Source organism: Chelon labrosus (assembly GCF_963514085.1).
Source record: "Chelon labrosus genome assembly, chromosome: 1".
Classification (NCBI taxonomy): domain Eukaryota; kingdom Metazoa; phylum Chordata; class Actinopteri; order Mugiliformes; family Mugilidae; genus Chelon; species Chelon labrosus.
In genome coordinates this window covers 11,122,435-11,148,931 of record NC_140337.1, presented here as the reverse complement: position 1 = coordinate 11,148,931, position 26,497 = coordinate 11,122,435, and the positions used below count along the sequence as shown (strand labels likewise).

Here is a 26,497-nt window from a genome sequence, read left to right as displayed (position 1 = left end):
AAACATTGAAAATCTATAGACTTAAACAAGTCAGCATAAAAATGTTCTAAAAATTTGAAAAACTTACAGTCAACAAGCGTGGGTACAGCGGAGGAAACAACCAGACATAAAACTGGACTAGTAATTAGTCCATTGTCTTCCAGTGTTGCATCGATAAGGCGTAACTTTATGACAACCTGCCTAATATTGCTCCGAACATCCTTCCCAGGAGTTTTGTTGAACATACACGCCGGACTTTACCCCCTGGGTGGGCAGGTGGGAGTGGGAGCAGAAGAAATTTGTGCAAGAGTGGTAAAAGTTTATGATTGTTGTGTTCTTTGTGCAGCAGGGATTACATAAAACCCCGTGCCATGCCGACTGAAATACACGTTAACAGCGAGAGAGAAGGGATTGATTGGCTGTTGTCACCAGTTTGTCGGACACCTGTGTCTTTCAGCAGCCTAATGGATTATGGAGTCCTCAGTCTGTGCTGTGTCTTTGACTTTCACTTAGCCAAATAAAGGAATAATGGGAGGTCAGATAACGCAGAAGCTCTGAAAAACACTGTCCTTCACTTCTCCCCACATTTTAGTTTATCTCTGCTTCTTATATCGAATGGTGTCCTCGGAAGTGTGAAAAGGGGACGCTTGCATCAGATCAAGCAGTTAAAGGCCAGAGAGCAGTAGACTCCATTGATCCAAGAAAAGGAGCATGAAAGCTCTGTCATGCTGCAACTGATAACATTTAAATCCCCTCAGCTGCTCGTCTCTGGCACCCTCAGACTCACTGTGGATATCGGGTTGCCATCAAGCGCCCTGTTTTGTGTTCAGTATCCGGCTGCAAGAATATTTAAATTAAAAAAAATTTTAAAAATCACTCTTGACGCTTCTCTTCATCTCTTTTTCTCATCCTCCAGCGAATCAGACTACACATAATGGAACAGATGAAGCAAATGGAACCAACCCCGAGTACATAGCCTTTGTGCTGGTGCCGGTTTTCTTCCTCCTGGGCCTGCTGGGAGTGGTGATCTGCCACGTGCTGAAGAGGAAAGGCTACCGGTGCACCACCTCCCAGGATGACGAGGAGGAGTGTGAGGAAGAGGACAAGGACCCTGAGCTGGGCGGAGGTGGGAGATAAAAACTTGAATGAGGTGTGAAAAGATAAAATGTGAAATCGCAGCCTCTCGCCGTCCCTGTTGCTGGCAGCATTAGTTTTATATGCTTGCGGCGTGTACTGTGTGCTTTAATCATATACACACACAGTACACGCCCAGGATTATAGCTCAGCCAGGCTGCTATTAATCCAGGGAGGCGTGCTAAAGACAAAGACAGGTGACCATTTTTCACAGTTTAAAAAGTTCACATACTAAATGACTATGACCACCTCCTTAATACCGCGTGTGTTCCTCTTGGCACCAAAACTACTGCGACCCATCCAGGCAACGCCTCCAGTAGACCTTTAAAGGTGTTCTTAGGTATCTGGCACTAAGACCGAAGCAGCAGATCTCTTTAAGTCCTGTAAGTTGCGAGGTGGGGCCTCAATGGATCGGACTTGTTTGTCCAACACGTCCCACAGATTCTGGATTTGGTTGAAATCTGGGGGATGTATCGAAGCCAAGTCAACGCCTGGAACTTGTTGTTGCGTTCCTCGGACTACTACCGAACCATTTTTGCTTCGTGGCGGGGAGGACTATCCCGCCGAAAGAGGTCCCAGTCCTCAGGAAGTACTGTTACCATAAAAGGGTGTCGCCAGTTAACCGCTTTTCCTCCCTTGCACCACTTTTGACCAGTAATTCGTCCCAAGAGCTTCAGTTTCGGAGTTGCCCCGACCCATGTGTCTATTAATCAAAATTCAGCCGGCCCGTTTTTCTTGCATCTAACACATAAACTTGGAGGACAAATATTTCACTTGCTGCCTGTTATATCTCACTCACTGACAGTTGCCATGATAGGCAGATAATCATTGGTGTTCTCTTTGCCTGTCAGTGGCCATAATGTTATGGCTGATCAGTGTATATTGATGATTTTGAAGAAGAGGAAACCCAATCACTGACGAAAAGATCTAACCAGAAGTTTAGATGCATTGAGCAGACTTAAGAGTTCTAATCTGTACGATTCATTTACGTGGAGACACCGGTGCTTTCTCGTTCGTGGTCGTGGTCTGTGCTGAGACACTGCATTTGATGTGGCCTCTTCGCAGCAGAAACCAGAACAGTCAACGTGCAGTCAGAAGCTGTAACGCTGCATTACTTGCATGCATTTCCCCAGAAGGCAGTCTGAATCCAGGAAATGGTGGCCAATTGCACAAAAACAGTTTCCATAAATAGCATCGGAAACGGCGTTTGATTTCATGAAGTTCCGACGTATCATGAGAAGCACATTTTCATATCCTTCCCGCTCTGCATTTCATTAAGTCTCCCTGTGTTTGCTTTAGAGCGGCACATGAATTCCAGTCTAGTTAAACATTAGCTTTACATCAGATTCAAAGTCAGTCATTGATTTGCGCGAGGATTTCCTTTTTCCCGTCGTGCGCTCGTAAGGTTTGAAATCACACGGCAAAACCTCCAGATGCTCCCACCTGCCCTCCCGTACTCGCAGGCCTCTGCTACATTCCTGAAACTAATGAGATGTGCCAGGTGGAGTACGTGCAGACTTTGCAGACATAGCCCTGACCTGAATGTTGCTTAAAGAAAAACAAGAAGCTAGCGTTTCTCATTATTTCCATTCATGAGCTTTTACTGTTTTCTTGTGAAGTTATTTTAGACCGATCCCTCCATTGAGAGAAGGCCTCTATGTACAGTATTTAAGGCGTGGATGCCAGTATTAACCAGGAAGACGTTTGGCACATATCTCACTCGTGTTCTGACTCAGCCAGGGGAGTGTACAGTGAGGTGAAACAAACAAACAAAAAAAAAAAAGCCCAATTTAGTTTGACCTCATTCCTCACAATAGCACAAACTGAGCACAATGAGTTTGTGCTATTGTTGATCAAGAGTTTTCTGGCCTGAAGCTAATTAAAGCTAAAAAAAACCAAACATATCCCTATCTGTTTCCATGCCACATCAAAAGAGCTCTCTGCTTCACTTCTAGTGAATCTTGTCTGCAGATATGAAACATCTGCTTGGGATATGTCACAGGCATGGGAAGTGACATGGAAAGAATGTTTACTCAGTGCTGTCAAGATGCTTGTACTGCGTGTCACTTATCTGTTATTACAGGGTAATGGGTTAGTTAGACAGATTTCCTGCCAGCATATCACGTCTCTACTATTTCTCATGTTAACCACATCCCTCCACTGAGTCCTGTTAATGATTGCTGTATTATCTGTACAGGTATTGGTAGCGACGTAGTAACGTAAAGCTGGTTTTTCCTCATTGAGTAAACGTCAGCTCCCTCCCAGCGCCACGATTAGGGTATTTCCGCGTGCTCCTCTTTGTCTTTCTCCGTGTCTTTCCTCAGAGAGCCCTACCCTTTCTCCGTCATACGCCAGAACAAAAGCAAAACATCGCTCTCGCGTTCAGACCTCACTCATTCAGTCGATCCAGCCTTCTCTTGTTTCGCAGCGATCCGGTTCCCACTCTGCTTTCTTTCGCTCTTCTGCTTTTGTCTGTTTTTACCCTCCGCAGCGTTTTCCGCACAGGGCAGGTCGCCTATCCGCATACCAGAGGATTCCTAAAAAAAAAGTTATTTTAACGTTTATCAGAAATGAGGAAAAACAAAGGAAGTAATCAACAGGAAACTCCAGGAAGCGCCTCCGAGGGGTGTGTGCTAAGTGGAATTGGTCTGGAGTGATCTGCAGTGCTGAAAGTATACTGTTAACCACTGCAAATGTTTATGAATTTGCGCACAAAGTTCACGACATAAGGGTTTTAGGAAAGGCTGATCAGTACCGGCCAAATGAAATATAATATTTGCCATCCATTGATAGTACAGATTATTAAAAACAATGGTTTCCCAGTTCGTCACATGAAAATTTACCATATATACGCAACATGAATGTTTAACAGTGCGTGCGTGGTGATCATAGAGGTATTTGTTGCCGTTCTGGTGGCATTAAAACAACTTTAAACCTGCACAAATCCATAATTTAAAGTACTGTGTCATGGGAAAAACGTGACAAAGCCACATAGAACTATTAGATTAAATTAAACTTTATTGCAGTTACACATGTTCAAGTGTAAGGCAACGAAACGCAGTTAGCATCTAACCAGAGGTGCAGAGCATGTACGGACGTACTGAACAAACAGGCCGTGTTCCTGTGTACACAATGACTTTTGACATCAGGATATGTACAAATATTACAGCAAGATATGTCCAAACTAGGATTAATAGAAACTATATTAAAGCAGACTTTATATCGGACACCTTGTAAGGAAGTAGACATCCATGGGACAGTTTGGTAACAGGAAACGTAGCACACGTACTGCTTTGGAACATCCGCGCTGGGAAACTTCATGCCATTCGCATTGTGGTAATGACGCGACCCCACAGCTGAGGTTCACGAATGTTCCAGCTATGTGGATGCAGACTGCAGATGCACTTCAAACCATAAGAGTACTCTTTATTTTTTTTTTAGGGTAACTGTGTCCAGCGAGCGCATGAATTAAAATAGCTTTTGTTGACGTGCTGTTTATAGCTGGTGAGATGAGCCAGCTTATTTAAGTTCTGTGTTTCAGTACGAGGTGCAGAAGTTCCTGGAGTCATATTCCTTGTATGTGGACACGTACTTGGCCGATTAAGCTGACTCTGATCCTGATTCTGATCCTGAAATGCAGTTGGTGTTGTGAAACCTTGGGTAAAAGAAGCCCGACTAGTGGCCAAAGTCAGTCAGCTTTTTAAGCCAATTGTATCACAGTTTCTACAGAGTGGCAAGACTCCTCACCCTGCTTTGCTGTTCCCTCAGAACTTTCTAACACCACCCTCACGGGTCTTGTCGGCGTAGTTTCAAGTTGCAACAAGCCGCCCGTTTCAGAAAGTCTTGGAGTTAGCCAGCGCCTGATTAGGCAGATATGTCCAAAGAGAAACAAAAAGTGTAAGAGAGACATTGGCCGTAAGTTCAAATAAAAGAAGATACAGTTGCTCTGGGTGTCTAAATAGGCCACAAGTTTGCAATATCATTGTCATTATTACGTTGTGTTATTATGTTACAGCTTGTAGTGATGATCCCGAAGGGACCAAAATCACGGCAATACAGGTTTAAACTGAAACTGAACTGAGCAGCCTAAGACAAACAAAACGCTCCACGAGTCTCCCAGTATAACTCATTGTTTTACTTCCTGATCCACTTGAACAGTATAAACCAAGGGTGTAACGTTATTAAATAATAGTATTAAGAAGTGCACTTAATCTTACAACTTCCTGAAGCCCAAACAATAACGATCTCTTTCACAGGCGTCAAACATACGGCCCGTGGGCCAAAAGCGGCCCGCCAGAAAATTACATAGGAGGCTGCAATTGTTCAATGAAAGTAACTGCTATTCCTAATTTGTCCACTTTTTTAGTAACAGAGTTTAATTTTGTTTAAAGGATAGTTTATTTACTAAAAGCATTCTCCTAATTTAAAACCATTCTTCTTCTTTGCACTAAAACAAACGGGAAAAAAAAATCTGGAGTTGTCGTTACTTGTCGTTATTGTGCTGTCATATTACTGCTCCAGCCCGCTTGAGAACAAATTGTGCTGTCATGTGGCCCCCCAAACTAAATTGAGTTTGCCACCCCTGCTTTATATGATGCAGGATATTAGGATTCTTCCATTGCTTTCTACGTTTTTATTTGTTTTATTTGTTTGCTTGTTCTTCCAGAGCTGAATGACACCATGAGTGACAACAATGACACAGTTGGACAGATTGTCAACTACATCATGAAAAATCAAGGTATGTATACCGTTCCTATCATCAGCTTCATCTGCCACCTTTATAATTCTGTTTTGTCGCACATTAATTTTGCGTCTCCCGTTTAAGGAATATGTATTTCTCACATACACATCACCATTTCTTAGTTACTCTTGAACGATTGATCTCATTGACGTCTGTGTTGCCCTGCTCATTAATTACAGCTTGGTTTTATTGTTTGTCCAGCTACATCGCCACACTCGGGAAGGAAGTCAGTGCTAGTTTCTGTTTAGCAGCGTGCGTGTGTGGGATTCTTCTCAGAGGACTTTGGCTCAAGAGTTAGGGTTTCAGTGGAAGTTCATCCCCGGGACAACCGTAGAGGAATTTGTGCGAACAATTTATGATGACAGTGGTTTACACATCGTGCTCGGTTGCATCACCGCTTCCCACCCAAAGCCGAACAAATGTTTCATCCGCCTTGAATTGAATAGTGACACTCACAACGGATGATTCCCCAGAGCTGGAACATGACGGCAAATTCAGAATAAATCACAGCACGCTTTTTGTAGCGTGTAATTGGATTTCTTTGTTGAGCTGTGTTTATGAGCAGCAACAGGAGAGATCAGGATCAATGCCAGCATTGTGTCAGAGCTTGATTTGTATGAAGACGTCAGATAGCGTTTTCTGAAGGCGAAGATTATTTCCCTCCTTTCTAATACACCCCCCCATAGCGGTGTTATTGAATTCAGACTTCGGTCTAAACGAACAACTAAATGAATATTTTAGTGAAATAGAAAACCTCCTGTTTGACTTGAATAATGTAAATCCCCTTGTTTGTTGTGCAGCTGAACACAATGGGTGACACTTTTAGCCGCAGTTTCAGTCTAGAGTGACATTTAAGGTCATTTCATTGTGATAGATTTCTACTTAGGACAGTTTTACTTCCTTTTATATAGGTATAGTTTTTTTCTTACAACACAAACAGATGGGCAGAGCTATTAGCTGACCACATTTGGCTACAGTCTCCATGTTCAAAATGAGGTGTTTAACAAACAACTAAAGCAAAATGGTCTCAGGTGGCAGGAAAGGAAAACAGAAGTAATTCATGAAATATTAAAAGCCAGTCAGATTGCGTACATCTTGCGGGATATACCCGATAAACCCATTTAGATCTGGGGATTTTGACGTGGTGTGGGCCACATATACCCTTTCCGCAGTGTGGAAACAATATCTTCACGATTTCCTCTGTTGTTGCTGTTATGTGGACACTCCTTCTAATCCCAGGCGTTTTGGACAAGCTGTCCACTTGTGTTTGGATCACCCAGGACGCACGTTAATGTAAAAGCGTGAACAGAGCAATAAGATCTGATCCTTTTGTTATCTTCTCATTCGTTTCATTTGCTTGAAAAGTTTTCAGTCAGAATCTGTGTTACTGAAATCTAAGTAAAAACACTTCCTGCTGGCTCAGATACAGCTTATCTGTGCGTATTGATTCTTGAAGCTGAAATCAGTGCACTTTAAACACCCAGATGACTAACACATGACACACGGGCTAGTGTTGTCCTGCCTATATTATGACTGGCCATCATTGTCCTGAGACCTAAGTTAATTTTTCTGTCCTCGTTCAAGAGGCGAGCTCCGAGTTGACTCATCACTGTTTTCATAGTAACCATTACGATCGTGGGAGTTAGAGTTCTGTTAACTGTGACTCACCCTCAGTCTGCTGACATCCCGTGGTCCAGGAATAATATTCAGCATTATAGGATTGTACAATATTTACTCATAAACACAGTAAGTGGTTTACCACACTTTAAACAGAGGTCTGCCAACCTTCAGCAGAACTGAGGAAAAACCAGCCTCCCTTTATTTAAAGGAACCACCTCCAGTTATTCTTGGTATTCACTTTTTCATGGACATAGTTTTCTGGAACTCAGGAAACAACTGTGTCCACTTCACATTTCGTCCAGCAGCAGCAGCTAGGGGTAGGGGTAGGGGTAGGGGTTTGTGTCTGAATAAACAGGAAGGAGTCCAGAGCATGAAACATGTGATGAGCTTCATAAGCAGAGGAAGGAAACACTGCCCTCTACTGGCAGTCCAGTAATAAATACTTCAGTGCTTGCAAAGTTAAATGTATTGACCTGTCATTACTGTTATCTTTACATTGCCAGATGGACGGATAACTCAACTACTGATAAACTCTCTGTAATAATATTCTGATATTATTCCTCCACTTTCTGCCTTCCTAGTCAAATTGTTTTGTCATTATAACCACACTTCTTTGCGAGGCAAAAGTTTTATTCAGAATTGTCCTGCCAGTTCTTTTAGTTGTATTTACAGTGTCTAACAATGCAGAGGTTGCGTTTATTTGGCCAATGTCCAGAAAGGTCCAGGACTTGGCCATTACTGACTCTTATTTGAGGTTTTTGAGGGTTGTTGTTTTTTGACCTTTACATTTTTAATTCATAGTTAAATAAACATAAACAGAAGTCTTTTAAATTACAAAATCTTCTGCTTTTGTACCTCTTTGACATACATTCATTAGGCTTCACTGACCCAACAACTGTTGTTACTGTTTGATTCAAAATCCCAGTTACTGCCCAACAATGTGTAATTCAAAAATTTCTAACAGATTGTCTTATTTTAAATCCCCCAGCAATTTGTCACGTAAAAAATCTAAACTTTGGCAGGCAATGGAACGGTTTGTTTCTATGGTAAGATACTGTCTTAAAGGGTTTTTACAACCTGGACCTTATTTCTGGCATAAAATACGATCGTTTACTCACCCACATAACTTTGGAGTCGTTTGGAGTCATTCAGATGATATTTAGATCCAGTGGAGCACCACGTATATCCATATAGTGGGAGTGACTGGGGCACCGAAACACAGCCTCTAAATAACGCATTATCTGCCATGAAACTCATTAATTTACCCAATATTTTGTTATGATACACTAGTTACTATTCCCCGTTGAGTCTGGAGTTACCTGTTATCATCATCCGGGGTTTGTAGCTTGAACTACTAACCTCTGACCTGCCCATTATTTATGATGGACGTCCTTGCCATTTTGAGCGAGAGTATACGGATGCGGAGGCAGAGAGAGGAACAGCTGGCCAAAGAACAACTAAACGCTGCACGTCCGCGAATAAATAGTAACAGGTGGTGTTCTTGTGGACAATGTTTGTCCACGGGGAATAGCACTAGCGTATCATAACAAAATATTAGTGAAATGAACGAGTTTTGCGGCAGATAATGCGTTATTCAGAGGCTGCATTTCGGTGCCCCAGTCACTCCCACTATATGGATATACGCGGTTCTCCGCTGCATCTAAATATCGTCTGAACGACTCCAAATGACACCAAAGTTATATGGGTGAGTAAACGATCGTGTTTTATGCCAGAAATAAGGTCCAGGTTGTAAAAAACAGTAGTTCCCCTTTAAGAAACATGTTTACAGGCCCTTTGAAGACCTGGACTGACCCTGAAAATTCTGATACCTACAGTTTTACTTTCATTCACTGATGTAGGCAAATAACCTAACTAAAGAAAATTATCTTGTAAAACTCCCTGTGGTTCCTTCAGGAACTGAGGATGACAAGGAGTTATTCTTGTCATCCTGACTAGTTTGAGCCAGACGTCTGTGCACGGTTACATAGAATCCTAACTTGAAACTCCTACATGAGTCACCTCTCTGCCTCAGCACACATCCCAATTCCTCTTACATATGCGCTGATTGCTTTATCCGTGCGCTCTTATGTTGAGGTCAGTGAATGCATCACAGTCTGGCCTAAGGAAAATTAGAGAGACGCTACTTTGTCTGCAAGCCGCAGTTCCTAATTATTTTTCGTCGGCGGTGTAGAAAACTCAAAACTTAATCTCCCGGGGCTGAATTCTTGACCATTATACAGAAGTTCAACTTTTCAGAGTCATATTCTGGAGCTCGCTTTGCTTCAGCGAGCCTTTGTGGACTGCCGTGTCCCCCTGAGGTTGCTGTGTACAGCTATTATGTGTTCAGTGATTGCATGTGATGTGCGATTTAATTGTGTTAACGACGTAATCTGTTGGACCCATCTTTCAATAAACGCTGTGCTTTGAAGTCAGTGGAGCGTTCTCCTCACTAATTCCCAGCACTACTTTAATCTCCCTCTCTCTCTCTCCCTTTCTTCTCTCTTCAGCTAATTCGGACGCCCTGAAAGCCATGATTCACGAGAACAGCATTGATTCGGATGGGTAAGTGTCTTTTCTTGCCGTGTGGTTCAGTGTGGACTAGCTGAGCATAGGCCGCCTGTATTAACTGTCCCATCCACCAGGTGGCACCATAAGCTTCCTGGAAAGCCTCTCTGTGTCGCCGACTGAGCTGAGAGCACATAGCAGGAAAGAAGAGCCAATTCAATCAGGCCACATTTCTCTTCTGATACTTTTCCAGATTGGCATGGTTTGATTGAGGGCAAGCAGCTGGGGAGCATTCCCAAAACTGCCCTGCCCCACATCACTGCATTGTGGGATTATTAAACTATAGTGAGAGCAAGTGTTGGCATGTTTCCTAATTGGATTCTTTGCCAGAACACACTGAGTGTTACTATGACTTAACATAAAAGGCGGAAAATTAATATCTTAAAGGCTTTTGAACCACAGTACTCTGAATTAGTGCTGAAATAATTAGCTGATCAACCAGTTAGTCAAATTGTCAAAAGATTAATCGGTAGCTGAGTGTAAAATTTAATAATATCAAACACTAGTTTCTCACATGTGAGGATTTGCTGCTTTTCTGTGTTCTCTGTAGATTTTGGACTCCTGGTCAAAACAAAGAAGAGATTTGGAAAAATTTTATAAAACTATTTAATGGCAATTTACAGATAAAAAGAAAAAGAGTTAATTAACCAATTGATGTTTTAAGTGTTAATAAATCAATAAATAAAATAGATGTAAATTCCTACATCGTGCATTTATTTTCCTTTGTACCGTTATCATCTAGTGCCTGTCTAAGACCATTTTATAATTTGTAAAGTTTTAAACAGCTGGAAACATTAAAATATCAACCACTGGCAATGTCCAGCACGCTAGCTTGATTAGCTAGCTAGCTATGGCTAATTAAATCTGCTAGCACATTCATAATTTCAGCCGACAAATCTGATGTTTGTGATATTGAAATCTCTCTTAAAGCAAGGGCTGATGATAAAAAAAAAACAACCTTTGCTATGAAAGAACATACATTTAATGTATCTGCGGACCAAGGGGCACAGGGTTCAGCAAAGTGTCAGATGTTGCTGCAGCTTTAGCGTCTATCAGATGAGCCAGACTGTGTAGTAGCGTAACTACTATAGGCCCTGAGTTGGACCTCTCTAGGTCGTACACATTTTGACGTTAAACTTCCCTGCTTGTCACTTTAAAACGACCCTGCATCACGAGAGCAGGAGCCGATGGTGCGAGCTAGATCAGATTAGATGTCTTCACTCGTCATCCTCCCCCTTCAGAGCAATGAGCAGAGAACACGAGCAAGTGTAGTAGCTGCTTTGTGAGATAAGGGGAGAGGGAGTTGGGCACGTAGACCGATTGGAGGAGGAGATGCTTGCGACAGTAGAGGAGTAGAAGTAAATCAAGTTAGTGCAGTGTGTTTCCCCCCCCCCCCCCCCTCTCTCTGGCTGTCATCTTCTTTTTCCCGCTACATATTGTGCTGGGAGGAAAGGAGATAAAGAGAGTAAAGGTGTTCTCTTTTGTTGCGAGGAAGCGGTGTGGATAAATGGTCGGAGCATTGCCTCTGCCAATTTTTAGGTTTTGAGGTATGCTGCAGAGTCACTTTGAGTTTCCTAGAAAAAAATAAAAAATCTGTAGAAATCTGCAATCACACACATTTTACCCCCCAACGTCACTTTCATGTGCTTCTTTAGTTCTCGCTCCAAATCTCATTCTTCACATATTTCCACCCTTTGTTTTCCTTTCACTTTTTCATTTCGATGAAATTGCTCTCTACAGTACTCCCCCCCCCCCTTTTTTTTCTCTTGCTGTTACATTCCATATCTCAGCCAGGATGGGCATCCTGCCAGCGGATCACTTAGAGATGGTGGAATAGGGGGGGAAGAGGGGAATCTGTGGGGTAATTTATGGGATACTTAGGGGGGGAGATCGACAGACGGGCAGAAGGAGAGGGAGGAAGAAGGAGAAAAAGGGACTGTGTATGGCCAGGGCTCACTATCTTCCCCTCCAGATTCAGTCCTTACCTTCTCCTCTACACCTTGCTGCTCTCCGCATCAGCACTCCAGCTTCCACCATCCCTCTCTCATCTTTCCACAACAGGCTCTTCTCATCAACTTATCCCCTCTACATCATGTATTTTCTTCCTCCCGTGTTTCAAAGCTCTACCCATCAGGAATCCTTAGTGCGTATTTTTATCTGCTGGTTTATATATATATATATAAAAAAAAAAAAAAGGAATTCAAACTCACAAGGATAAAATGCTACGTTTGTACACCAGTGATCCACTGCCCTTACTGATTAATGACTCCCCATACCAAAGCCCTTCTTCACTGTTACTAGATCATCCATTTCCCTACTTGTTCTGTTTGAGTAATTTTTAAAAACACCGCCATCTGGAACTTGAAAAAAGAAAAAGCAATTTCCCATGACCCCAGTTAACCTCGTAAGCTGAGCTCAAAACCCCAAGATTCACCCCTTCAGACAATTAGCAGAGAAATCCAGCCCAGACGTTGCTCTGTACCAAAGTTCGGCTCAAATTACCTGGTAGTGTGCAGGTTAACAGATCCTCACACTCATCGGGCTCGCCCTGATTAATTTAAAGCACGTTTGATACCTCGGATTTAAAATCTCAATTTAAAATTGCGTCAGTGCTTTCATAAATGCCAGTGAGAGAGATGAGTCTACAAGGACACAGAGCAGCTGATTGTGTTGTCAAGCAGCTGTAAATATTTTAGCCCTCGGGGCTAATGTTAGCTTCAGATATTTGCAGAAGTTAAAAGTGAAAGTTGAAATCTCACCTCGGGTTCGTGCTCAAGAATAGACACAGACACCGAAGTCCGAAGTTACAGCAAGTTCGTCTTTTAGTTCCACCTACTGGATCAGACTTACATTACGTCCTTTCATCACATTCTCAGGTTTTGTTTAGATCCTGTTTCTGTGAGATCATGTGACACGAGGCTCTTTGATCTATCACAGCAATCCTAATATCCTGCCTTGTGTTATGCTACTGCTTTCAAAGAATATAATATCAGAGAAGATTCTCCTCAAGTGTGTGATGCTACCTGATTTCAAAATCACATAGGATTTTAAAACTCCTGTAGTCTTTGCTGTCTTAAAGTTACATTTTAACTATGCTGGCTTTTATGTCAAGAAAAACTAAATATTCTGTCAACAAAGAGCTGCAACCAGAGTTTCAAAACATGTACTGGTTTATCTGTGGTTCTGGAGATACAACATTAGGTGTATCATCATACTGATATGGGTACTTATACATGGACAGATGACAACAACTACAGGCAGACAGCCTGTTATCATATAACTGTGGCTTTAGTGCTGTAACACACATTATTTTAGTCTTTGAAATGTCAGAAAATCATGTGTACCCTCGTCTAATTTTAAAAAAATGTGTAGTTTTGTTCAACAGGCCAGATCTAGTAGATATTCAGTTAGCAGTTACATAAAACACATAAAACCAGCACATTCAGCTGCAACCAGACAATGTTTTAACAGATTATTCAATAAGAACAGAGTTCTACATACAGTATTTTAGATCTAAAGTACCTGACCTCATTACTACGCCTGTGAAAATCTTCATCAATCCCCTGTTGTTTTAATATTCCAGTGTCCACATACCTTTAGACGGGTAATGCGTCTTAGCACCCCCTTTCCCGTGTTGTGTCTATTTCTGTCACAGCTGCTAAATAAAAATTAACTCATTATTTTGCAGCCGGTCCCTAGACTCGTGTTTGTGTGCCGCGTAAAGTTTGTTTATGTCAGTGTGAAGAAACCCTGTTTATTCTACCTCTGTGGGTAAACAATGTGGAGCTGCTCTCAGGGGTCGTAAAATATGCAAACACACCAACTCTCTCAAAAAAAAAAAAAAAAAAAGAGTTGAGCTGTCCTCAATTAGTTAGCGCCATGAACACAGTTGTCTGATAAATACAGCGTAGGAGAGGAGCTTTGTGATAGCCCTTCTACAATCACTGCTGGCGACTCGTATCATTCTCTACCAATGAGGAGTCAGGAAGCTCGCTGTGCAGAACATTGCTTCCGTTTTTACTTTACAGATAGATCAGTAATTGTTTTTCTTTGCCCTGTTGAAGAATGAAATATTAATGTGTCATTTCTGCAGCGGTAGGCGCTGATAAAAGTAGCAGCGCACAATTCAATGAGCCAGAATCTTTCAAAATAGAAGTCAGAGAGGTTAGAAATTTCTCCAAGCCGCACGCTGTTTTCCTTTTTGTTTAACGTTTGGATGTCTCCCGCTGCTTTAACAGTTACTGACCTATAAAAGATTTCTCGGTTCATTTCTCTCTTTGTTGCATAATTATTGTTCAGGGGCTGATTTACATTATTTTGCCTGTGCTGTGCTTGTAATAATAGGCCGCATTCATTCAGGACCAGCCCTGATTGCGCCCTCATATCAGTGATGTATAATTAATTCACGATGATTGTGTCTCTGTGTCAAGCAGAAGGGTTTAAAATGTCCAACCTTAAATGACCCGAATCATTTCTGTCTCTCCGTCTTTAGCCCCCCGCTCACCCCCACCTCCCCGAGCTCGCCGACCCCTCCGTTGACTCCCGTGTCGCCGGGGGCGCCTCTGGGTGCCGCCAAGCACACCTGCAACCACCTGCACACCATCGGCGGCCCGGGCGGACACAAGAACATCTGCACCCGCTGCAGCCAGAAGAAATGGCCGCTGATGAGGAAGCCGTCGGCCCGCAAGGCAGAGAACCGGCGCAGTCACCACGGAGAGGTCACCGTCCTGTCTGTGGGCAGGTGTGTGTGCGCGCTTGAGTCACGATGTTTTTCTCCGAATCACACAATGAGCTTTATTTAGCAGAAGTGAGCACACGGTTGGTCCCAGAGGCACGTCAAACATTAACTCCAATGGATTGTCAATGAAAAATCCACACCTAATTACTCAGGCTGAGTCTGCCGTGCTCTTTGACTCCAGGCTGGCGACCTGGAACAGACACAGGTGGACGGTCAGGGTGAGGCCTGGGAAAACAGGAGCTTTAGAGGTGAACCTGCTCTCCCTGTTAAAGACACGCTAAACAGGACAACTGGTGGTTTCTCTCAGAGTAGGATAGCTTCTCATTGTGGATTAAATGTCAAACTACAAACACAGGCTTTTGTATGCAGTGGTCAGACATTCATATCAACAATACACCTCTATATAATAAGAGAAGAAAACCTATATGTGGAATAAGAAATACTAAATGAATAAAAGTGTCTAAAAATTGTTTAAATCTGACCTTTAAAGTGTTGAGAGACTTGATAGCTGAGAGGATAAACTACATGTAGCTGTGATTTCTTTAAAGTCATAGAATATAGTTTTGGTATAAAGATTGCAGCGTGAATAGAAGTTTAACTAAAGGTCAGCCGCAACATTAAAACCACCAACCTTTCAAGTGAACATTAATTAATGATCTCGTTACAGTGAACTGTTCTTCTGGGAAACCATGAACATTAACGTTAGCCAACGGCTGCTTAAAGAGTTTCTCTGACTATTATGTGTCCTGCTTTTGGAGTGATCTTTGTTGGTCGGCCACACTTAGACTCATGGTATTTATCCTAAAGTTACTTCGCTTCAGAAACATTGTTGCAGACAAAGTCACATGCATCAGACCGTGCTCCTTGATCCAGTTCTGATGATCATGTGGGTATTGTAGGCGCTTCGGACAGGGGCCAGCATGAGAAGCCCGTCTGGTCTGACACCTTTGTATCAGAACCAGCATGATTTTTTTTTTTATCTATCTGAGCTACAATAGCTCGTCTCTTGGATCGGATCACAGAGGCCAGCCTCCAAACCCTGCACGCGTCAATGAGCCTTTGCTGCTCATGACCCCGTCCCCGCTTTTCCTTGACTTTGAGGACAGAACCTAGCCTAGAATCTAGACGCGCCCCTAGCGGCAGCAAATTACATTTGCTTCCAGGGGCAGTCCAGTTACTCTCCGTTGACTTGAAATTTCGAAAAATCCAGGATGGACCGGGCCAATCACGAGTCGGTGGGCGGGCTTAACATGATGACGACTGACCTGCGACCATAAGTTCCGTGAATTACGCGTGAATTCCCCATCCTGCTCGAACTACCAGAGCGATGGCTGCTGCTAGCGAACAGCTTTCTTTCGAATCGGCTTTGGCCGCCACTCTGAAAGACTTGAAGTTAAGCTTTTCTCTGAGAAAGGAACTCTCTTTTCCGTCGCTCTGACTGCGTCACCTTCTTCGTTGCTCTGATTGGTTGTAGCGCTATCCTATTGCGTGGAGAGGGAGTTTGAAAGACAACCGTTTATCCCACCCCTCCGGTTGAGCCCTGTCACATTTAACGTGGGTCTGGCTCGTCAGGCTAGACAGAATCTTCACTTACTGCCTAATAATCCCACCAGATCATCAGTGTTGTCCACTTCATCTGTCAGCGGTCATAATGCTATGGCTGATCGGTGCATGTGCCTTGATTGACCACTCTTCCGAGGCATTAACTGTGAGTGCCACAGAGCTACGACTCAGCTGAAGCTCGGCTCATTCTCACGGACGTCCAGCACCACTTTTCTCCTTTTTACTTCAGCTGACATTGTTTCAATCATCCACAATGATGTGGACGGTACACGAATATCAAACACGCTTAAAATTAAATGTGAATACTTCTTTCGAAAATAAGATCTTGCACAAATAGTCTAAGCTACATGCTCTTTAGCTAAATGTCACTGTTGCTGTTTTAAGGGCTGCAGATTTCAACGTCTTGTATTACGGCAACAGGTTTAAGGAGAACTGACTATTACCTGTACCGGACTAAAACATTATTAGAAAGCGATCAACATGTTCTTACGCAGTGCTTTTAAAGCTTCTACAAAACTCCTACTGCTTAACATACTAAGGATAAAACAGGCTTTCTAGTAGAAATTGTCAAAACGTCAGGGATGTGAGATCTTTGTAGATAAACTCTGAGTGATTGTTTGAGAAGAACCTGGAGCTGTGCCCTTTGCTTTCCAGTGTTTATAACTAGACTAAAACAACACATTAGGAATTAAACCCTGGCTGCGGACCCATAAAACCGGCGTGTCCTAGATAGAGTTTAAAGCAAAGAGTCCATTTCTCAGTCGCCTAGCGAAGCCAGGAGAGTGTGCTCTCTACCCCGTCACGCACCGAGCGCGCCCCTCGCGCTTAATGTCCCGCTGCGAGCTGATTGGGATGCAGAGAGGCCGCTTTTCATTTGCACGCCCAGATGAATGGCCGTGTACGCGGAGGGTCAGCATGACCTGGATACGAATATTCATTTGCTGATTTAATTAAAGCTTTGGAGTGCGTGTGCGCCCTCTGAGTGGGCGGATGAATAAGAGAGCTGTCATGTTTGGGTGAGTGAGAGTCATCGGTGGCGTGTGCGTTAGAAGCAGATGCCAGCTGTGGCTCCAATGAGAATATCAGATACCCACCGAGTTTGGGTTTTAGCATCAGTCATGAAAGGACCTCCCTCTCTGGTTTATTCATGTGAATTAAAATATAAATGTGCTATTTACAAAGTGAAAAGTTTGATTTTGACCCAGAAAAACTGTTTTTTTGTAGTCTCCAAACTTTGTTAAGCTCCATCCGCTGTGCTGCCTGTTGTAGAGGGGCTGTTTTTTTTTTTTTAACAACCTCTGTCCTCATTTCATTTCTCAGGTTTAAAACACTTTCACATCTCTTACGTTTTTATTATTTGATTATTTTCTCAGGTTCCGCGTGACCAAGTGTGAAAAGCCAGCCAGAGAGCGGCGGACTCTGCTGATAACGGACTCCAACGGGAGCGTCCCGGCGTCACCCATCGAGCTGGAGCCCAAGAGCCGAACGACGTCCGAGTCCCAACAGGTCCGTTTGTCCATTGTTACCTTTCTTTCTTTAAGTTGCTGGTGCTTAAATATGCAAAATAATAATGTAAAAAAAAAGGTCACCATCATTAATGGAGCACATTTGGAGCCGGTTTGTGCTCCATTAATGATGGTGACCTTTTGAATATGTGTTATTTTTGTGCGCTGGCGCTGATTTTTTTCTATAATCATAATCAGATTTAGATTTTTTTTGTTATTATTATTAATTATGACAATGGCCGTTCACATTTTCTAAAGAACAAGAAAATGTATCCAGACGTTGTGTTTTGTCCAATCAACAGTCCCAAATTTTAACAAATAAATGTTTAGTATCTATTTAACTATTATCTACATCCTGCAGAAGACGAGATGTGGACAAGTGGTCGTTCTATCACAGGGCTAACTCCTAACACCTACGGCCAATTTAGAGTCACCAGCTAACCTAACTATACACCGATCAGCCACTACATTAAAACCACTGACAGGAGAAGTAAATAACAATGACCATCTTGTGACAATACAGTTTTCTGCTGGGAAGCTTTTGGACCTGGCATTCATGTGGATGTAGCACCCACCTAGACCCTGATGGTAGCAGCCATCCCCAGCAGGATGCAGCCTGACACAGACACGCACACAAAAACGGTTTAGGAACAACTAAAAAAAAACATGAAGAACAGCACAAGGTGTTGACCTGGCCTCCAAATTCACTAGATCCCAAACTGATCAGGTATCTGTGGGATGTTCCACAGAGGCCCCTCCCCTCAACTCATAGGACCCAAAGGCCCCCACTAACAACATTATGTTGCCAGACACCACAGGACACCCTCAGAAAGACCATGTCCATTCTCTGATGAACTGTTTTGGAGGCACAAGGGAGACCTGCACAATATTAGGAAGCTGGTCATAATGTTATGCCTGATCAGTATATGTCTTTGGACTCGGAGAAAACCCAAAAGGAGGAGGGAGAATAAAAAAACTTCAGCTTCAATTTAATTGTACAACTCACTGTTTCTCTTCCTCCATGTTTCTTTCATTAATGAAAACTCATTACATCAGCTGATATTTACCCCAAGTGGGGTAAACAAATACAGAAAGATTGTATTTATTCCACCCACAGAGAAACCAGCACGTCAAGTCTTTACATGGTTATTAGACACCAACATTTTACTACTGAACTGATAATCAAAGGTTTACACCACCCCTTCTCAGTCCGATTAAAAATTCAGATTATTACTGGAATATTTGTGTTCATGAAATGAACACATGAGTGACACTCGAAACAGATGCTCGTGCATTTCCTTTGTGTGCTTTGAAGTTGAGAAACGTGCCACAAGTCCATCCACGCAGCTTTAAAAAGCAGAATTCAGTCAACTCAAGTAAGATCGGTTTAGAAAATATAAAAATGTGAAAATACATAAGACACCTTGTCATTTTCTACATTTAGCAGAGCAATTATAAAATTAATACTTTCAATTACTATAGTATGAGAACGCTGAACCACACACCTTTTAGCCACCTGTCACTTGAGTTGTTCATCATGCTGCTAATTGTTGTGTATGACTTAGGTGAAAGTTGCAAATTTAGCTTCGGAAATATTCAGCTGTAGCCTCCAGCTTCGCTTTCTTCTATTTACATCGAAGGAATCCTGTTTTTTTTTTTTTAAACCTGCGCTGCTCCAGGTGATCATGATCAGCATCCACCTGTCTCCCCTCAGCGTCTCAGTCGCTGTTTACAAGAGTGTGCGGAGAAATCGCGCGCTCCCGTCGCCGCAGTCGAACTCTCACCCAGCTGCATCACGGCAAACTGCAAAAACATTCACAGGAAACACCACAGAAGGCTTCAGCTGCCGCTTTGATGCCTCGTGGGACTAAATATTAGTCATCAGAGGTGCTCGCTTGACAATCACGTTAAATGTTTGCGCATACAGTTGGTTTATTTCTGTCCCAAGGTTTGTAGCATTTTAAAGGATGAGCCTGGTGGTGTTTTCTATTTCAAAGTGTCAAAGCTCATTCCTGTGTGCCGCAGCCTTCTGTGGTAGTGAGTAACAAGAGACTTTATCATGTTTGAACCACGCTGTAAATGACATTTTTCAGTGGATGACAGAGCAGCAAGTCACACTGAGAGACTTTTAATTGAGTTAGTTGACAATAAAGCCGTGTCCACAGAAACGTAATTGCTGCGAATTCTTACGCATTGTCCACATATGAAGCGATTCGCTAGTGGACGTTCCAGACTCTGGATATTTCCCACGCCAAGCGTTTCTGAGTGAAACAAGCTGAACATGAAAATACTGCGAGTACGCGAACGGAGCTCCTCTTGTATTTGAAAAGAAAATACCTTTAACTACACCACCGCTCCATCTGGGTTCAGCCTCCTCTCCTAGCCTGCTGTCAGCGTGGTGAATTATTACTATTATTATTTTTTTTATTATAACCTTTATTTAACCAGATAAAAAAACCCACTGAGATCAAGACCTCTTTCACAAGGGTGACCTGGCCAAGAAAGGCAGCAGCACACGTCGTAGTGATCAAGACAGACAAACAGCAATAACAAACAAGCAGTAAAAATCAAACATAAAAATATTAAAATATTGCTAGGTACCTAGGTTACGGACGGTGTTTCCTTGCAGTAAACATTTGTGTAACTTTGTAATGAGAGCCTTTTAAACTATTCTGTCTACTGACTAAATAATAAATAAATCTAGACAAGAATTTAGAATTCATTCATTATTCTGTCATAACAAAACCAACATATTATCGGCATGTGGCTAATAATCAGTGTGAACATGTTATATATATATATATATGGAGTTAACATGGAGTTAAGTTGTGTATTTCCTCAATAATGGCCACTGTCTTTATTTATTTATCTTTATTACCAGATATTTTTCTGTCACTGCTTCAAACAGCACAGTGTTGTGTATGTAGGGTTCTAATTAGGATCTTAGCTTTGTGCCGGTCTCTAAAACGACTAACGTCAGGGCGTGAATCAATGAACAAGTAATCATTCATTCATTCATTCATTCATTCATTCATCTTCTGTACCCACTTATTCCTGTTAAGGGTCGCGGGGTCTGCTGGAGCCTATCCCAGCTGTCATCGGGCGAGGTCTCCAGTCTATCACAGGGCTAACACAGAGAGACAGACAACCATTCACACTCTCATTCACACCTACGGCCAATTTAGAATCACCAATTAACCTAATGAGCATGTCTTTGGACGGTGGGAGGAAGCCGGAGTACCCGGAGAGAACCCACGCAGACACAGGGAGAACACTATAGCAATAGCAATAGTAATAGTAAAAGTAGACAGAGAGACTTTACAGCTTGTTCCAAAATAAGTATAATATCCTCAAGTTATGGCGCACACACCACAAACAGCTGTTTGTGGCTCTGATACTGCGGTAGTGACCCATTAGAGAGAGCGAAACTGAGATCAAATCAGAAGAGCTGGCTGGGGACGCATGTGGAGACGCATTTTAATGACAGTTGGCCACTTGGGATCAGATTGCCCAGGACTGTTGTTAATGCAAGGTCTGAAACACATGTTAGATGCTCCCAGTGGATGTAAAGTTGAAATCGGTTAATCTTGGTTGCCACCCAATAACTGCTACGCCCCTTAAGAATACAAATGTTACGACAAATCAAGGAATTCATTCCGGGACATCCAGTTTCAAGTATACATTCACAAATGTGAAGCCTTACCTGATGCCAAAACAATGCTCCATGGTTGACTCAGAAGGTGTCAGCTGTTATTTATATTATGTCAGAACAGTCAAGTGGTACAAGGCACAGATCCAGCTATTTCCTTACGTAATCTACCTGGACTGCTCCTTTACTGACATGCGATTGCTGGAGAAAAGTTTGTCCAGGTTCAGCTTTTCTTTCTGGATGACGTTGGTATATTTTATTGAAGTACCGTTCCGCAACTGTCAATGAATGAGGCTGTATAATAGTTCCCATCATGGTATCAGTCTGAACACGGTTCAGTACAAACCATTTAATTGGTGGTTCCTGACAGAGCACAGTTCAAACCTCCCAGTAGGTGATTTTTCTTTGACTGAAACTTTCAAGCGAAGTCATGCTGGCATCTGTCACAGTTTATTTTTGTGCTAAACGCTGAGCAGATCCTGAAATTCAGGCTCGGTAATATGAGAGATTAGAGTCTTAGCTCCAGGCTTTAGAGCCCGAGCCCGTTCGGATACGCCAGCCTCGGCTGAATCAACGTCCAAACCAAACTTGTTTCGGGGCGGAAAGGCGTCGCTTTCGTGTTTCGGCGCGGAGGAATCAGTTTATACGGCTTTAGAGAACATTGACACACGTGTTCGTTTCATTTCTTACTGTTAGCTCTCGTGTTGATTTGTAGCTTTCTTCCACTGAGCCTGAGACAACAAAACAAACCCTGCAGCGTGGAAGAGTGAGCGCAGCGTGTTCATAGTCTGACTGAAGACTTAAGAGTGTTGTCTGTGTTGATTAATGATTGATTACCGTCTTAAAATTAGATTTTTTCTTCTTTCCAGGCTCAGACAGACACGGACAAAGAGAACCGATAGAAATCCAGGTAACGTGTTTTACTCGACTGCATGTATGTCTCAGTTTTCCTCATCTGTTTGTGTCTAAATCATTCTGTTTGTACTTTACAGCTTCCCGTAGAGAAGAGAAGCCACACCTGGACACTTTTTAAACCCAAATGATAAAATTAAAGGATCAGCGCAAGGAGGAAGAGGAGGAGGAAACAGATCCAGGAACCAGTCCTCCACACTGTCGCTCCACAGAGAGTGAAACGTGCTGCTGCTGACGACGAGGACAGTGGTTATTTTAAAAGTAGACAGTGACCAGGTGGTTTGAAATACACTTAATTTCCATTAAAGCGGTGCCTTGCTCAGAGGCTTTTAAGCAGGGTAGCTGCTTGGCGTCGTGGCGTGAGCTCGAACAAGCACTTTCCAAAAAACAAAAAACCAGGGTCTTATTGTTCGACAGGCTGACGTGGTCCATGATGTATGTACATATGTTTTTATATGTTTATTTGCTTATCATCGGTTTAATTAATAAAACCGCACCCCGGGAACAGGTACAGCCCAGCCTGAGGTGAGCAGGAACAGCGTGACGTCACGCCACCAGGAAGCAGACTGAAGCATCTGCAGATGTGATTACAGTAACAGTTATCATGTCCCCTAATGCCGCTAACGCGACGTCAACGTGTGCCTTGTTTTCAGGAGGATAAATCCTCACAGTGCATGTTTCTGCTTCTTTTTTTTTTTTTTTTCTCCCAGTCTGACCTCTAATAATAAAAACAAAACTTGTAGTACTCTGGGTCGAACAACAAATCAGCTCTAATATTGAGACACGTGCTGCTCATTGAATGTTTTCTGCCACTTGGGGGCAGCGCAACAAGCTGTGAACATCAACATCAAAATATTACTGCTAGAAAATGTCCTGTTTATGGTTTCAGCAGAGAAAAGTCAATGGTAGAATACTTGATAACTTGGTTCTGGTTTTTATCTCTGTTTTGGTCTCCACCAACACCGGTCAGCTGTTTGAATGGTGTCTGTAACTGTAGATTTTCCAGTGTGTCCCGCACAGTTCCCTCTAGTCGGACCAAGAGGGCGTACAGTTTTCATCTTCATTTAATCTGAATATCAAAATACACAAGTATTTTCACGATGATACGATCATCTGGAATTAGTTAACTTAGGACTAACCTGATTAACCTAGCTTCATAGCTAATAGTAGCTCTTCCTGTTTCCCCTTTTGAAAGACGATTACAGACTACTGCCACCTGCTGGTATGGAGACTTATGTTCAGTGCCTGCGTGAAATGAAATATCTATCAGTTGGCACTTGGGTGTAGTCTTTGTGGTGTGTTCAAGTGCAATTTTTTTTTTGGTCTTTAATGTCCGTACCTTTAAGCTACTGAATCCTGACCATCTCCACAAGCTAGCAATACAGCTTTCTGAACAGAACAGGTGGGTCAGCCCTGAATGACTGTGAGGAGACTGAACCAAAATATTAAAGTTGCACGTTATAAAACTTAACAAGATGATTAGATATAGAAATGTGCTGAGTTAAGGAGTAATTCTCTGTGGGTTTGTCAAAACGAGCAGCCCCCGTCTCTTTACACTCCATTATGTGACACACTGTCAATATAAAAAGTTTGACAACTGCAGCTTTAATTTGTGCAGATATTTATACCTTTTGTACTAAAATATATTCTAGTGGTAACTCGTTATATCATCTTAGACATTACACATCTAAAACACAAAGATTATTTAGAGATATTGAAGCTTAAAGGGAAGGTGTTTCTTTTTGTTTTGACCCTTTTTACTTTGTTCTGTTGAAGCCACGTTCAGCTACTTATTTTAATGTAAACCTGGGTTTATCATATTTTAACGTGAGCTGCTTTTATGTTCATCATCATCACAGGGGGTCAAAGGTCAATTGCGTGCTAATGATGTAATCCTTGATGGATTATGATATCTGTCAGGGACTCCACCAGGACATAAGCCGCCTTATTTTCTAATGAGATGTGCCTTTCATTTCTGAGAATGAAAGTGAAGAGCAGGCTGTAGGTGCTGTCATCAACTACATGTTTACAGTAGAATCATTTACTGTGGAGTCAAAGATACTGAAGGGAAGTTTTATGTTACGTCCAAAGATATATGTGTGTTTAACAAGCCGAGGCTAATGGATTTCTTCCAATAAGGAAATTTACATTTCTTTTTAAAGTGGCAATCTGAATGATTTAAATTTTAATGAATGTCTGTTTAATAAAAGTCACCGTCTAACTCCAAATAAGGAAACAAAATGGTATTTCACCCTGTGATCCAAGCATTCATGTTTGGCTGTCTGGAGATATTGATGCGTCGCTCAGAAGTTATCTTTGACCAGAGACAACAAGCAGAGCTGACAAGTTGCTCAAGTCCTCGACTAAGTTTACACGGACAATATCTGTTAAACCAGATTGAAGTCATTCTGATTTCAGTTTAACTGTTCACATGGATGTTAGATTAAACCATTTGATAAGCTATATGGTGCTTACACACCCCAAAACAAATCAGAGCAGAACTTAAATGACATTCGCAAACTGGTTCTGCTGCTGTGGAGCATTGAATCTGACAGAAATATAACAAGAAGAAAAGGATTTTATTGACGAGACTGAATTCAGCCGGATAAAAAAATAAATAAATAAAGGACCCAGTGATGCCACCCACATCAGTTTTGACTTCATCTGATTGTTTTGCCACCTCTACATTTCTGTTCTTCTCAGAAAGATATCATATCACCTGCTGTAATGTTTTACCCCACATGGGGCAAACATGCCCAGAGAGAGACGATCTGCTCATTAGGAGATAATATTTTCAAAAAGTTCATCAAAAGTTAACACCGCACCTCACCATCTGATTAAAGATTAAAGTCTGCTCTTATTGAAGTGGTTACATGAGGCATTTTTATTCTATGTCCATTTAAACGTAGCCACTGTTTCTTCATCTGGACATGAGGTTCAAACACACACCTGCAGTTATCACGTATTGCCACAGGTGTCGCCAAAGAGCGCTAAATCGATTTTTACTAGGTCACTTTAAAGCATATTTTTAGTACTAATTTGGTTTTATCTGCTTTGCCTTTATCAACTTATTTTCAGTTTTATGTAAATCATTACACGCTTTTCATGAAAATTTGAACAGAATACATGTGGTAGTGATCGCCAGGTGAGCCAAAGTGAACCGTAGAACACATCAGAGCTAAGATTTAAACCAAGTTGAACGATACAACTATGTTTCCTTTTAAAGACTTAAAAACCAGAAAGAGAAACCGCACAGAGTACGTCTGAACTTCACTGCTTCGAGACGTTAACCCACTGAAGGTTAACAAAAACTCTCAGGATTCCAGTTTTCACACAAACAGCACAACACAGGTCAACTTTAATACAAGCTGCTCCAACATCCACCACGTCAGTCTTGATACCAGTATTCAGTGCTCTTTAATCTAAGGGAGCGACATCTGGTTTTAGCGCCTATAAAAACATGAAAATAATCCACAGATAGATGTCAGGATTCTTGTCATATTTATTCAGATTGTACGTAGTTATTTTCCTCTCATTTTTCTTTTTAGACATGCTCTCTATTTTTTAGATGTTGTTTAATTGTGCATCATTTTTTTTAAATCATTATATTATAAAAAATCATTGTTATAATATGAATTTTTTTTATTATTACTATTGATGTTTGGTGAATAAAAATGACTAACATGTCAAAATCATGAGTAGTTTGTACGCTTGAAGCTTGTGTCCGCTGACCTGCAGGCCTGACTGAAACATCTGTCTTCATGTTCTATTCTTCCTCATTTCCCCTCCTCCTCCTCCTTCTCCTCCTCCTCCTCCTCCTCTCTTCATAATGAAAAGATGATTTGTCTTATTCATCTGGAGCAGGTCGTCCGGCGACCTCCGGCTCCGTGTCGTGTTATTTCCAGATAGCGGAGACGGAGAGGTGTTTTGAGGACAGGAGCCCTCGACTCCTTTGTCTCCTCTTGACCTCCCGAGTCTTACGTGGTTGCAAAGACTCTTAAACGGAGCTCAGAGGAGAGCGCGGGAGGAAAAGATAAAAATCTGCCAACTCCATTATTAACAGATGCCCGCGAACAACAGGCCTGAACGTG

At 42.2% G+C, this 26,497-nt stretch overlaps 1 protein-coding gene across 1 annotated transcript in view; it reads left to right on the top strand.

Moving 5' to 3' along the window:
• The window catches only part of rell1 (RELT like 1), a 34,304-nt gene extending 8,304 nt beyond the window's left edge, over positions 1 to 26,000 (top strand). Inside the window, exons 2-8 of the mRNA XM_084552176.1 lie at positions 896 to 1,105; positions 5,780 to 5,851; positions 9,982 to 10,036; positions 14,532 to 14,780; positions 17,714 to 17,846; positions 22,364 to 22,404; positions 22,487 to 26,000. Of these exons, the coding sequence (XP_084408302.1) occupies positions 896 to 1,105; positions 5,780 to 5,851; positions 9,982 to 10,036; positions 14,532 to 14,780; positions 17,714 to 17,846; positions 22,364 to 22,396 (752 nt within the window). The 3' untranslated portion in view covers positions 22,397 to 22,404; positions 22,487 to 26,000. The remainder of the gene's footprint in view (positions 1 to 895; positions 1,106 to 5,779; positions 5,852 to 9,981; positions 10,037 to 14,531; positions 14,781 to 17,713; positions 17,847 to 22,363; positions 22,405 to 22,486) is intronic.
• Positions 26,001 to 26,497: the final 497 nt, after the last annotated feature.